The following is a 15179-nucleotide window of genomic DNA, read 5'->3' on the forward strand; positions in this document are numbered from 1 at the left end:
CAGCCTCCGGAGTAGTGGGATTACAGGTGCGTGCCACCACGCCCAGCTGAGTTTTGTATTTTTAGTAGAGAGGTTTTACCAGTTGGTCAGGCTGGTCTCAAACTTCTGACTTCCACCCTGCCAGGCTAATCTTGAAACCCTGACCTCAGGTAATCTGCCTGCCTCATCCTCCCCAAATGCTGGGATTGTAGGCATGAGCTACAGTGCCTGGCTCTTATTTTATTTTTATTTTTATTTTTTTGAGACAGAGTCTCACTCTGTCGCCCAGGCTGGAGTGCAGTGGTGCGATCTTGGCTCACTGCAAGCTCCACCTCCCAGGTTCATGCCATTCTGCCTCAGCCTCCTGAGTAGCTGGGACTATAGGTGCCTGCCACCACTCCTGGCTAATTTTTAAAAAATATTTTTAGTAGGCCGGGCGCGGTGGCTCACGCCTGTAATTCCAGCACTTTGGGAGGCCAAGGCGGGTGGATCATGAGGTCAGGAGTTCAAGACCAGTCTGGCCAAGATGGTGAAACCTCGTCTCTACTAAAAATACAAAAAAATTAGCTGGGTGTGGTGGCATGTGCCTGTAATCTCAGCTATTCCGGAGGCTGAGGCACAGAATTGCTTAAAAACCCGGAGGGATGGAGGTTGCAGTGAGCCGAGATCGCGCCACTGCACTCCAACATGAGCAACAGAGCAAGACTCAGGAAAAAAAAAAAAAAAAAAGATTTTTTTTAGTGGAGACAGGTTTTCTCCAGGTTAGCCAGGATGGTCTTGATCTCCTGACCTCGTGATCTGCGCGCCTCGACCTCCCAAAGTGCTGGGATTACAGGTGTGAACCACCACGCCTGGCCCCTTATTTTATTTTTGAAACAGGGTCTCACTCATCTCCTGGGCACTGTACTAGGAGTGCACTGGCGTGGTCACAGCATACTGCAGCCTTGACCTCCCAGGCTCAAGTGATCCTCCCACTTCAGCCTTCTGAGTAGCTGGGACCACAGGTGTGCTCTATCACACCTGGCTAATTTTTAGAATGCTTTGTAGAGACGGGGTCTCTCTATGTTGCCCAGGCTGGTCTTGAACTCCTGGCCTCACACTACTCTCCTGCCACAGCCTCCCAAAGTGCTGGGATTACAGGCATGAGCCACCGTGCCTGGCCTATGTATGCATTTCTTCCTTCCTTCCTTCCTTCTTCCTTCCTTCTCCTTCCTTCCTTCCTTCTTCCATCCTTCCTTCCTTCTGCTTCCTTCCTTCCTTCTGCTTCCTTCCTTCCCTCCCTCCCTCCCTCCCTTCCTTTGTTCTGCTTCCTTTCTTCCCTCCTTCCTTCCTTCCTTCCTTCCTTCCCCAAGACAGAGTCTTGCTCTGTCATCCAGACTGGAGTACAGTGGTACAATCTCAGCTCATTGCAACCTCTGCCTCCCGGGTTTAAGCGGTTCTCTTGTCTCAGTCTCCCGAGTAGCTGGGATTACAGGCGCCCCTACCACAGCAGGCTAATTTTTGTATTTTTAGTAGAGATGGGGTTTCACCATGTTGACCAGGCTGGTCTCGAACTCTTGATCTCGTGATCCACCCGCCTTGGCCTCCCTAAGTTGTTGGGTTTACAGGTGTGAGCCACCGTACCTGGCCGCATTTCTTTCTTTCTTAATTTTTTTTTTTTTTTTTTTTAGATAGATACAAGGTCTTGCTATGCTGCCCAGGCTGGTCTCAAACTCCTGAGCTCAAGTGGTCCTCCCACCATGGCCTCCCAACGTATTGGGATTACAGGTGTGAGCCCCTGGGCCTGGCCTATGTATACATTTTCTTTTTTTTTTTTGAGAAGTTTTGCTCTTGTTGTCCAGGCTGGAGTGCGGTGGCATAATCTCGGCCCACTGCAGCCTCCGCCTCCTGGGTTCAAGCAATTCTCCTGCCTCAGGCTCCCTAGTAGCTAGGATTATAGGTACCTGTCACCACATCCAGCTAATTTTTTATATTTTTAGTAGATACGAGGTTTCACCGTGTTGGCCAGGCTGGTCTCGAACTCCTGACCTTCTGGTGAGCCACCTACCTCGGCCTCCCAAAGTGCTGGGATTACAGGGGTGAGCCACTATGCTCAGCCCTATGTACACATTTTTAGGCTCTCTTGGGTTTTCAGTTCTTTTGGGTGCATACCTAGGAATAGGATTGCTTGGTCATATCATAACTGTTTAATTTTTTAAGGAACTGTTAGGAGATATTTAAAATTTTTTTTTGTTTTTTAGGAGACGTGGTCTTACTCTGTTGGCCAGTCTGAAGTGCAGTGACATGATCATGGTACACTGCAGCCTAAGCTCACTAAGTACACTACATCTCCTAAGCTCAAGGATTCCTCCCACCTCAACCTCTTGAACGGGTGGGACTCCAGATGTGTGCCACCAAGTGTGGCTAATTAAAAAAAAATTTTATTGTATAGACGAGGACTTGCCATGCCACCCAGGGGTTTGCTTAGCTCCTGCTGTGCAGCCCAGTTCCTAACAGCCTGGGAGTTGGGGATTGGGGATCCCTGCTTTATAGTAAAGGCTTTTTGTTGTTGTTGTTTTTTTCCTTTTTGTGGGAGAGAGAGAACTGTTAGAAGTAGTGGTGAAGACTGGTTATGAATAATTACATACTTTTCAAGAGATTCCAGGGTGAAGAATCCTAGTTACCTGCTTGGGAAAAGACAGGGTTTAAGGCCGGGCGCAGTGGCTCACGCCTGTAATCCCAGCACTTTAAGAGCCTGAGGCGGGCGGATCACTTAAGGTCAGGAGTTTGAGACCAGCCTGGCCAACATGGTGAACCCCCATCTCTACCAAAAATACAAAATATTAGCCAGGCATTTTGGTGGGCACCTGTAATCCCAGCTACTCGGGAGGCTGAGGCAGGGAGAAGTGCTTGAACCCAGGAGGCAGAGGTTGCAGTGAGCCGAGATCACCCCACGGCACTCCAGCCTGGGTTACAAGAGCAAAACTCCATCTCAAAAAAAAATAAATAAATAAAAAAGACAGGGTTTACAGCTGAGTTAGGAGGATAGGAATAGGACAGATGTGTGAAAACAGCTATGGGCAATTAAATACTTTTCCCTTCGTGGCCTTAGGTAACCTGAAAGAGAATTGTGATGATATCAAATAAATTTTGATGTCCTGTAGTGTTTGAGTTCACCAGCACTCATCCTTTCCATGGGCAGGTTATATCCATGGAACAGCAGATAACTTTGTGATTCTTGTGTCAGCCAAGTATGGGTGTAGGGGAGTTCAGTCTTGTCCATCAGCTGCTCGAGGCCTGACCCTGCCTTTAACAGCTGTGGAGAATAAAAGTATCAGCTTGTTCAGCTCCTGGCATGCAGGGTACAAGCAGTTGAGCTGCATGGAATTGGATCTCATAGTTGAGTTTCTTGGCACCCTAGATACTTTATTCTCTTCTCGATTGCGGGTGTAGACTTTGTCTTGGTGGCTGTTCTTGGCCTCCTAATTTAGTTGAGATTTTTTTATTTTTATTTTTATTGATTTGTTTTTTTTGAGGTGGAGTCTCGCTCTGTCGCCCAGGCTAGAGTGCAGTGGTGCAATCTTGGCTCACTGCAAACTCTGCCTCCGGAGTTCACAATATTCTCCTTCCTCAGCCTCCTGAGTAGCTGGGACTACAGGCGCCTGCCACCTCGCCCGGCTAATTCTGTTTTTTGTATTTTTAGTAGAGACGGGGTTTCACTGTGTTGGCCAGGATGGTCTTGATCTCCTGACCTCACGATCCGCCTGCCTTGGCCTCCCAAAGTGCTGGGATTACAGGTGTGAGCCACCGTGCCCAGCGTACTTTTTTCTTTTTTAAATAATAGAGAAGGGGTCTTACTGTGTTGCCCAGGCTGGTTTTGAACGCCTGGGCTCAGGCGATCCTCCCCATCTTGGCCTCCCAAAGTGTTGGGATTACAGGCATGAGCCACTGTGCCAAGCCAGATTCTTTTGTTTATTTTTTAATAAATAAATTCAAGTGGATTCTCCTGCCTCACCCTCCCGATTAGCTGGGATTACAGGCATGCGCCACCATGCCTGGCTTATTTTTGTGTTTTTAGTAGGGTGGGGTTTCGCCATATTGGCCAGGGTCATCTCAAACTCCTGACCTCAAGTAATCCTCCTGCCTCAGCCTCCCAAAGTGCTGGGATTACGGGTGTGAGCCACTGTACCCGGCCTTGGCCTCAGATTCTTTTCTTTTCTTTTCTTTTTTTTTTTTGAGACGGAGCCTTGCACTGTCACCCAGGCTGGAGTGCAGTGGCTTGATCTCAGCTCACTGCAAGCTCTGCCTCCTGGGTTCATGCCATTCTCCTGCCTCAGCCTCCTGAGTAGCTAGGACCACAGGTGCCTGCCACCATGCCCAGCTAATTTTTTTGTATTTTTAGTAGAGACGGGGTTTCACTATGTTAGCCAGGATGGTCTGGATCTCCTGACTTTGTGATCCGCCCACCTTGGCCTCCCAGAGTGCTGGGATTACAGGCGTGAGCCACTGTGCCTGGCCTCAGATTCTTAATCTGAGCTAATTTTGTTTTCTGCAGGTATGAATAAATGAATTTCCGGCTGGGCGAGGTGGCTCACGCCTGTAATCCCAGCACTTTGGGAGGCCGAGGTGGGCAGATCATGAGGTCAGGAGATTGAGACCATCTTGGCTAACACGGTGAAACCGCATCTCTACTAAAAATACAAAAAATTAGCCGGGCGTGGTGGCAGGCGCCTGTAGTCCCAGCTACTCGGGAGGCTGAGGCAGGAGAATGGCGTGAACCCGGGAGGCGGAGCTTGCAGTGAGCCGAGATCATGCCACTGCACTCCAGCTTGGGCAACAGAGTGAGACTCGGTCTCAAAAAAAAAAAAAAAAAAAGAATTTCCTTTTCAGAAAAGGTTGAGAATATTGACTCTTTTCTTAGTAGAAAAAGCAGGAACACAGATTAGAAATTAAACAAAAATAGTAAAACAGTAGTGGTCACAGAAACATACCAATATAGAACGTATGGGTATCTGAAAGACTGAGAAGCTAGGTGAGATCTGTTTTAGACCAGATCTTTGTCATCAGGGACAAGCTTTGCAGGTGATGCCAGCAATAGTTACGCTGTTGTATAGAAGAGGAAGCTGAATTGGGGACTATTACTTATCTGTGACTGAACAGTTAACCTTGCAACATAGCATAGTAGATAAGTGCACACACTGTAGAGCCAAATGTCCTGGGTTCGAATACTGCCTTCACCACTTACTAGCTGTGATTCTCTGTGTATCTTAGTTTCTCCTCTGTAAAATGGGAGTAAAGTGATGTGTACTCTAGAGTGTTGGAAAGATTAGTGACTTAATACTATACATATAAAGTGCTTAGAATGGTGTCTGGCACATAGTAAATGGTGTGTGCTTTCTGCGAGTATTATCATTACCATTGGTTTTAGACTTCGGGAGTGAGTGGACATATATAGATGAAGAACCTTGGACCCATCCTTGCCAGTCTAAGATAGGCCCTGCATCACTGGTCTCATGACTCAGTGTACAGCATCTCTGGACATTCTTGATGAAGACTTGCTTCTTCAACATAAATTGTGTATCCTGTTTTTAGTAGTTGAACCCTTAGCCCAGTATGTAATTCATGTCATCTGAATTATATTTGGTTTGAAAAAAACATTACCTTTTCTGTTCCTGAAACATAAATTTATTTGATGTATTAGCTGAGATACTTTGCACAAGTGTGTCAACATCCTGGTTTTAGAACTATCTTCCAATCAATGCTTCGTGATGCTGTCTTGAATACATGCAGTGTATGTATGTAGTTTGGGGTTTAATTATCTGTTCAGAATTTTATTAAATGGCTGTTGAAATCTTCCCTCTTCTCAGTATGTTGTCAGCAGGTGTTCTGTAACTTTTCAGAATGATAAAATGTATCCTTGCTTTTCATTTAGGCTATATTACATGGTTTTTAGAAAAGTTTTACCTGATAGTGTTTTTTGTATGGCTTAAAGTTAGATAAATTTGTGCTTATGTAAGCTTTAACAGAAATGCAGGTGGTTGTTAAGTCAACCATTTTCAGTTAAGTCTAAACTGAGATCACTTGAAAATGCAGCTGTAGGCCGGGCGCGGTGGCTCAAGCCTGTAATCCCAGCACTTTGGGAGGCCGAGACGGGCGGATCACAAGGTCAGGAGATCGAGACCATCCTGGCTAACCCGGTGAAACCCCGTCTCTACTAAAAAATACAAAAAACTAGCCGGGCGAGATGGCGGGCGCCTGTAGTCCCAGCTACTCTGGAGGCTGAGGCAGGAGAATGGCGTGAACCCGGGAGGCGGAGCTTGCAGTGAGCTGAGATCCGGCCACTGCACTCCAGCCTGGGCGACAGAGCGAGACTCCGTCTCAAAAAAAAAAAAAAAAAAAAAAAAAAAAAAAGAAAATGCAGCTGTTTCACTGAGGTATCTTGAAAAACAGTCCTTGAAAAAAATAGCAGTTAGGTGGGGCGTGGTAGCTCATGCCTGTAATCCCAGTACTTTGGGAGGCCAAGGTGGGAGGATCACTTGAGCCCAGGAGTTTGAGACCAGCCCAGGCAAATATGGGAAAACCCTGTCTCTACGAAAAAGAAAACAAAAATGGAAACAAAACTTTTTAGGCAATTAAAACTTTTTTCCAAAAATATTTCTTCTATAGAGAATATCTTTGTAATTTAATCAGGTTGCTTTATTTGGCCGGAGACTTTCTTTACTCATTACATGTAGACAATTTTTTCACTTTAATCTGTTAATAGGAAGCTGTATATTGTATTTTGCTGATTTTGTTTCTAAAGAAGTTAAAAATATAGCAGCAGTTCTTTGCCTGTGTTAAAATCTCTCACATTTTAAATTCACTTTGAGATGAGATAAATATGGGTTTCAAAATTTGATTGGATAGATTGAAGTAAACCTGTTGCTTCCTGCCCCTGAGGAACTTGAGATATGTATGTTTGAGTTTCTACTGGATTATTTTTAGAATCTTTTGCTCTTGTCTGTTTCTATTCTGAGAATTCTCTTGGAACCTGTTCCAGTGTAGTAGAACTCTTAGGAGTGGAAAGTGATAGATGATGGAACGCAAGTGTACACTGAATTCCTATGGTCTGGCAACTGGGTACTTGTTGTAGAAGCATTCCTATTTACTACACACAGCTCCGTTTCCCAGAGAAGGAGGACATAGAATTTCCTCATGACAGTATGTTAGTTGAAGGTGTTGATTTTTACAGTCTAGTTTCCATGTCTTAGTCATTTTTACAGTTCAGTGGTGGTAACAATTTTTAAGGGTCTTGAAGAATATTTTGGTAAGTTATGCTTTTACCTTGTTTTAATGGATTCACAATTATGAGAAGTTTTTTTTTTTTTGGAGACGGTGTCTTGCTCTGTCGCCCAGACTGTAGTGTAATGGTGTGATCTCGGTTCACTGCAACCTCCGCCTCTCGGGTTCAAGTGATTCTTCTGCCTTAGCCTCCCAAGTAGCTGGGATTACAGGTGCATGCCACCACACCCAGCTAATTTTTGTAGTTTTAGTAGAGACAGGGTTTCACCATGTTTGCCAGGATGGTCTTGAACTCCTGACCTCAAGTGATCCACCCGCCTCAGCCTCCCAAAGTGCTGAGATTACAAGCGTTAGCCACTGCGCCTGGCCTTATCAGAAGTTTTATGTAAAATTAATATGAGAAAATTTGTCTGTTGAATTATGCATTCTGTTAAAGTTATATTTTCTGAGTCCTGTTTTTTCCAGAAGATTTCAGTCACATCCCCCATTGCCTGTGATTGTTCTGCGAAACCTGTTTCATCTCTGGACATTTTTTTGCTGGACATTTTTAATAAGTTTTTTATGAATAGGGAATTAGCTATTATAACATTTCAGTGATAGTGTGGAGAGGCACAATTGACAGAAGAGAAGTTAATCTGAATTTTTTTTTTTTTTTTTTTTTTTTTTTTTTTGAGACGGAGTCTCGCGCTGTCGCCCAGGCTGGAGTGCAGTGGCCGGATCTCAGCTCACTGCAAGCTCCGCCTCCCGGGTTCACGCCATTCTCCGGCCTCAGCCTCCCGAGTAGCTGGGACTACAGGCGCTGCCACCTCGCCCGGCTATTTTTTGTATTTCTTAGTAGAGACGGGGTTTCACCGTGTTAGCCAGGATGGTCTCGATCTCCTGACCTCGTGATCCGCCCATCTCGGCCTCCCAAAGTGCTGGGATTACAGGCTTGAGCCACCGCGCCCGGCCTCAATCTGAATTTATTTAAGCATGCATTCTTGGATGTGCTGAGACCCTTACAATTATTTTTATTTTTGAAAGAATGTATTTGCTATTTTTTTTTTTTTCTTTTTTTGAGACGGAGTTTTGCTCTTGTTGCCCAGGCTGGAGTGCAATGGCACGATCTCGGCTCACCACAACCTCCGCCTCCTGGGTTCAAGCGATTCTCCTGCCTTGGCCTCCTGAGTAGCTGGGATTACAGGCATGTGCCCCCACGCCTGGCTAATTTTGTATTTTTAGTAGAGATGGGGTTTCTCCACATTGGTCAGGCTGGTCTTGAACTCCTGACCTCAGGTGATCCAGCCGCCTTGGCCTCTCAAAATGCTGGGATTACAGGCATGCGCCACCACACCCATCCTTGTATTTGCTATTTTTTTTTTTTTTTTTTTTTATTGAGATGGAGCCTTGCTCTGTTACGTAGACTGGAGTGCAGTGGTGCCATCTTGGCTCACTGCAAACTCCGCCTCCCAGGTTCAAGTGATTCTCCTGCCTCAGCCTCCCAGGTAGCTGGGACTACAGGCTCGTGCCACCATGCCCGGCTAATTTTTGTATTTTTAATAGAGACGGGGTTGCACCTTATTAGCCAGGATAGTCTCGATCTCCTGACCTCATGATCCGCCTGCCTCGGCCTCCAAAGTACTGGGATTACAGGCACGAGCCACTGCGTCTGGCTGGCATTTGCTATTTTTAAGATAGAAGTATTTGTAGTAACAATTTATGGATATATAACCCAGAGCAGTAAACCTTAATTAAGAGAAAAACTTTTTCTAAACAATAAAGTAAGCCATGCAGTTTTTATGTTTCACAAAGCAACTATTCTGGGTTAGCCATGCAAGCGGGGTAATTATTTATAGCTTAATTGTATATTCATTATGGAATATTTTATGTTAAGAATTGATGATTGGAAGGAGATATAGTCTTAATGTTGATCTGTGAACATGGACCAGTAAAATTTTAATAGTTTGAGTTACAATAAAGAGTTACAGTTTTCTTCCTCGACAAGTGAGGATTCATGTGCATTATATCAAAATGTTTGGTTATAATAGGCTATAAAGATTAGAAGTCATTTTTCTGTAAATCAAAAAATTAATGTCCACTGAATATGGATTAAATATTCCTTCTGTACATGCAGATTTTGATCACCAGATGGCACTTCTGTACGGAGAAAGTCTCATTTTGTTATTTCACCTAGATTATTTTATTTATTTATTTATTTTTTTGAGACGGAGTCTCGCTCTGTCTCCCTGGAGTGGAGTGGAGTGGAATGGCCAATCTCAGCTCACTGCAACCTCCGCCTCCTGGGTTCAAGCGATTCCTTTGCGTCAGCCTCCCAAGTAGCTGGGATTACAGATGCGTGCCACCATGCTTGGCTAATTTTTTGTATTTTTGGTAGAGACAGGGTTTCACTGTATTAGCCAGGATGGTCACGATCTCCTGATCTCATGATCCACCCGCCTCGGCCTCCCAAAATGCTGGAATTATAGGCGTGAGCCACTGCTGCCAGCCCATTATTTTCATAAATGGGGTCACTGAAGAATAAACAGTGAGAAAAAGATCAGATAATCCAATCAACGGAACTGGAAATCTATGAGTAAACTACTGACTTCTTAAAAAGGTTTTATGGTAGGAACACCACTCAACCAGTTAACTTTTGATTAGATGCTTAATTCTGTTTTATTCTTTTCTTAAAATGTATTTATTTAACGAAATAGGTGGCTGGGCATGATGGCTCACGCCTGTAATCCTAGCACTTTGGAGGCTGAGGCTGGTGGATCACTTGAGGTCAGGAGTTCAAGACCAGCCTGGCCAACATGGTGAAACCCCATCTCTACTAAAAATACAAAAAAATTAGCTGGGTGCGGTGGCACATACCTGTAGTCCCAGCTACTTGGGAGGCTGAGGCGGGAGAATCACTTGAACCTGGGAGGCAGAAGTTGCTGGGCCGAGATTGTGCTACTGCACTCCAGCCTGGGCAACAGGGCAAGACTCTGTCTTAAAAAAAAAAAAAAAAAAAAAGATAGGGTCTTGCTGTGTTGCCTAGTCTGGACTTGAACTGTGGGTTCAGTGATCTTCCTGCCTCAGCCTCCTGAGTAGCTGGGACTACAGGTGCATGCGACCTTGCCCCGCTTGGATGCTTCACTTTAGATACTTAAGATGGAATTAGAGTATTAGTGCTGAAGGTGATTATTTTCATTTTTTTAGATGGTGTCTCGCTCTTGTTGCCCAGGCTGGAGTGCAGTGATGCAATCTTGGCTTACTGTAACCTCCTCCTCCTGGCTTCAAGTGATTCTCCCATCTCAGCCTCCTGAGTAGTTGGGATTACAGAGGTATGCCACCATGCCTGGCTAGTTTTTGCATTTTTAGTACAGGTAGGGTTTCACCATGTTGGCCAGGCTGGTCTTGAACTCCTGTTATCAGGTGATCTACCTGCCTCAGCTTCCCAAAGTGTTGGAATTACAGGCGTGAGCCACCGTGCCTGGCCTGAAGGTGATTTTAAAAATAATCAAATGGGACCGGGCACAGTGGCTCGTGTAATTATAGCACTTTGGGAGGTTGAGGTGGGTGGATCACCCAAGGTCCGGAGTTCGAAACCAGCCTCACCAACAAGTTGAGACCCCATCTCTACTAAAAATACAAAAATTAGCCAAGCGTGGTGGCAGGCATCTGTAGTCCCAGCGGCTCGAGAGGCTGAGACAGGAGAATCGTTTGAACCCAGGAGGTAGAGGTTATAGTGAGCCAAGATTGCACCACTGCACTCCAGCCTGGGTGACGGAGCGAGCCCCCATCTCAAAAAAAAAAAAAAAAAAATCAAATGGATTCTTTCTCAAATACAGATATGCCTTAGATTTGTTTAAATGCATCACAGTTTTAAAACTGTATTTGTATGCATTTATTCATTTCTGAGAGAATGCTCTAAAAATAAGTGGAATCATGGCAAAACAATTAACCTTGTTCTCTATAATACAACCAAAATGATAAACCCAAACCAACAAAATTATAAAGATGTTAAACTGAAAAAGGATGCAAAATGTGTATTCATACTAACTGGAAAGACAGATTCAAATGCAGTAAAAAGTTTTAAACCAGTGTATTGAACCTGTGAGACGTTCTAGTTAATTGGTTGTTACTATAATGTAAAAGGCAGTACTATAATATGTCTGTGGCCTTTATCTAGCAAGCCAGTTAATGAAGCTATTAAGAAAATAAGTTAATATTAGTGCGGCTAACACAGAAAAATGCTTGTCCTACCCTTTCTGGCTGAAATAGGTTTCAGGGACACAATTTTCTTTGGTACTTGAATTAGTATGATGATTTGTGGTTAGTCTTCTCTATTTTAATTTTATGATGCACAGATCCAAAATAACGTAGAAATGTTATGTCATTTTATTAACCTGAAATGTATAAGATTTACAAATAGTGGAATATCTTTCCATATCATGGGAATGCTTGCTTTTGGGTGTCTAAAACTGACTGTTCTAGAAAACAGAATTTCATGTATTGTTAAAATCATCGGCTCTGTGCCAGCACGGTGGCACATGCCTGTAATCTCAGTACTTTGGGAGGCCGAGGCTGATGGATCACCTGAGGCCGCAAATTTGAGACCAGCCTGACCAACATGGCCAAACCCCATCTCTACTAAAAATACCAAAAATTAGCCGGGTATGGTGGCGCGTGCCTCTGGTCCCAGCTGCTCAGGAGGCTGAGACAGGAGAATTCCTTGAACCCAGAAGGCAGAACTTGCAGTGAGCTGAGATCACCCTATTCATTGCACTCCAGCCTGGGTTGATGGAGTGAGTCTCTGTCTCAAAAAAAATCGTTGGCTCTGCATTGTTATCATGGGAGATGATAGCTCCGTGTGTGTTATGGCACTTAAGACCTTCCAGTGGGACAGATGTCGAGATGGAAGACAGTGATATTGATGATCTTGACCCTGTGTAGGCCTAGACTAAAGTGTGTATTTATCTCTTAGTGTTTTTTTTTTTTTTTTTTTTGAAATGGAGTCTCCCTCTGTCACCCAAGCTGGAGTGCAGTGGGCTCACTGCAACCTCCGCCTCCCAGGTTCAAGCAATTCTCCTGCCTCAGCTTCCCGAGTAGCTGGGACTACAGGTGCCCACCACCATGCCCGGCTAATTCTTTTGTAGTTTTAGTAGAGACGGAGTTTCACCGTGTTAGCTGGGATAGTCTCGATCTCCTGATATCATGATCTGCCAGAAGTGCTGGGATTACAGGCGTGAGCCACTGCATCCGGCCACACAGTTGTTTCTTTAAGATTTATTATTGGCTGGGCACGGTGGCGGTGGCTCAAGCCTGTAATCCCAGCACTTTGGGAGGCCGAGATGGGCGGATCACGAGGTCAGGAAATCGAGACCATCCTGGCTAACACGGTGAAACCCCGTCTCTACTAAAAAATACAAGAAACTAGCTGGGTGAGGTGGCGGGCGCCTGTAGTCCCAGCTACTAGGGAGGCTGAGGCAGGAGAATGGCGTAAACCCGGGAGGCAGAGCTTGCAGTGAGATCCGGCCACTGCACTCCAGCCTGGGCGACAGAGCGAGACTCCATCTCAAAAAAAAAAAAAAAAAAAGATTTATTATTTACGGGTGACTTTTGCTTTTAGGCATAGTTGTTTCTTGACACATTTTAAATTGGGTAAATATTGGCAGGTAAAATCTTGGCTAAATGCAATGTTGTTTTGGGGTTCAAATACCAACTGCAAGTAGTAAGAGGCAGATAGCCCTACATGTACAGTGACTACATATAGTGATAAAATGGTTGCTGATTTAAATTGGTGGTACTTGAGATTTTTGTTTAGAATTGCTAAGCTCATAAACATAGATTTTTAGATTGCATTAGTCGAATTGGTTTAACAGATACCAGCAAAATGTACAATCCTCGGGCTGCTTCTTGAGAATTTGTATTCCAGAGAGCTTTTATCTTTTATTGTAAGTGTCCTTGTTTTCTCTGAAGTACCTGCTTGTCTTTTACGATGATTGTTTTGCTTACCATCCCTACTTTCTTGCAGATTTTCTATTTTGTACATACATTATTTTGTATATACTGTATATGATGACTTCAGTGAGCAGTGACCATTGTCGAGGTGCTCGTGAAAAAACACAGATTTCGGTAGCACAATCAACGCAACCACAGAAACAGGTGGTACAGGTAAGTTTTTGTGGAACTCTTGTTTGCCTTGTTTAGAATTAAGGAAGTTAAGGGAGAACATATGATTTAATGTTTTCTTTTGTAGGAAACTTTAGGATTTTGGACCCTGTATTTAAAAAGTGGGTAATGGCCGGGTGCGGTGGCTCACGCCTGTAATCCCAGCACTTTGGGAGGCCAAGATGGGTGGATCACTTGAGGTCAGGAGTTTGAGACCAGCCTGGCCAACATTGTGAAACCCCGCCTCTACTAAGAAAATACAAAAATTAGCTGGGTGTGGTAGTGTGCACCTGTAATTCTAGCTTCTTGGGAGGCTAAGACAGGAGACTTGCTTGAACCCAGGAAGCAGAGGTTGCAGTGAGCTGAGATCACGCCACTGCCCTCCAGCCTGGGCGACAAAGCAAGATTCCGTCCCCCAAAAAAATAAAAAAATAAATAAAAAATAAAAACTAAGTAATGAAGAATAGTAAGGAAAGAGGTATTGTACTTGATTCAGGTACAGTTGGATGGTGTTCCATGAGAACTCTTTAATGCTAACCTTTTCCAGGTACCTCTTAGCTATTAGGCTGCCACTGCCACCACTGCCGCCGCTGCCTCCTCCCCCTCCTCCCCCTCTCCCCCCCTCCCCCCCCTCCTCCCCCTCCTCCCCCCTCCCCCTCCTCCTCCTCCTCTCCCCTTTCACCTTCCTCTGCTTCCCTTCCTCCTCCTTCCTTGCTGTTTCATCACCATCTCTTCTCCCTTTTCTCCCTTCTCTTAAGTGTGTCCTTGGAATGAAATATGAAAATCCAAGGTACATGGAGAACTAATAGTCTGAAGTGGTAAAATACCTGAATTACAATAGACTTTAAAAAGCTGCCTTTGCTGGGCATAGTGGCTCGTGTCTGTAATCTCAACACTTTGGGAGGCTGAGGCAAAAGGATTGCTTGAGCATAGGAATTAAGAGCAGCCTGGGCAGCATAGTGAGGACCTTGTCTCTACAAAAAGTTTAAAAATTAGCTGGGCATGATGGCTTCCATTTGTAGTCACAGGTACTTGGGTGGCTGAGGTGGGAGGATCACTTATGATGGTGCTACTGCGCTCCAGCCTAGGTGACAGAGTGAGACCTTGGCTCAACAAAAAAACAAAAATCTGCCTTTTCTTTAAAGCACAAGGAAGAATGCTTGGATCTCAGAATGGCTTTTAATGATCAAGATCCATTTGAGGCCGGGCACAGTAGCTCATGCCTGTAATTCCATTACTTTGGGAGGCTGAGGTGGACAGATCACCTGAGATCAGGAGTTCAAAACCAGACTGACCAACATGGTGAAACCCTGTCTCTACTAAAAAAAACAAACAAACAAACAAAAATTAGCCAGGCATGGTAGTAGGTGCCTGTAATGCTAGCTACTTGAGAGGCTGAGGCAGGGAGAATTGCTTGAATCCGGGAGGTGGAGGTTGCAGTGAGCTAAGATCATGCCACTGCATTCCAGCCTGGGCGACAGAGCGAGACTCTGTCTCAAAAAAAACAAAGATACATTTGAATAAAATTTTTAACGTTAAATACTCGCCCCTTCTCAATTTGGTTATATTATTATTTTAAGCGAAGTGAGATAAGTGCTAAGCACAGTACCTGGTGCAAAATTAAGCATTATATACATGTTATTGACTAGAATGGCAAACCGTTTTTCACAGGCAATATACAAGTGAGTAAACTATATCCAGTTTATCTTACTTGCAGATTGATTTGACTATACTTTGATAGTTAATTATAAGTGCTTATTATAATCACTTTTTTATACCCAAGTACCCTGTTGATGTTAAGG

The 15179-nt window shown here is 44.4% G+C and overlaps 1 protein-coding gene across 2 annotated transcripts in view; it reads left to right on the forward strand.

Moving 5' to 3' along the window:
- UBAP2 (ubiquitin associated protein 2) overlaps positions 1–15179 on the forward strand; it is a 135421-nt gene that overhangs the window by 19590 nt on the left and 100652 nt on the right. For both annotated transcript variants that reach the window (XM_025358750.1, XM_025358749.1), the window contains exon 2: positions 13241–13380. In XM_025358750.1, coding sequence (XP_025214535.1) covers positions 13282–13380 — 99 coding nt within the window. In that variant the 5' untranslated portion in view covers positions 13241–13281. The remainder of the gene's footprint in view (positions 1–13240; positions 13381–15179) is intronic.

The sequence above is a fragment of the Theropithecus gelada genome, chromosome 15, assembly GCF_003255815.1.
Source record: "Theropithecus gelada isolate Dixy chromosome 15, Tgel_1.0, whole genome shotgun sequence".
NCBI lineage: Eukaryota > Metazoa > Chordata > Mammalia > Primates > Cercopithecidae > Theropithecus > Theropithecus gelada.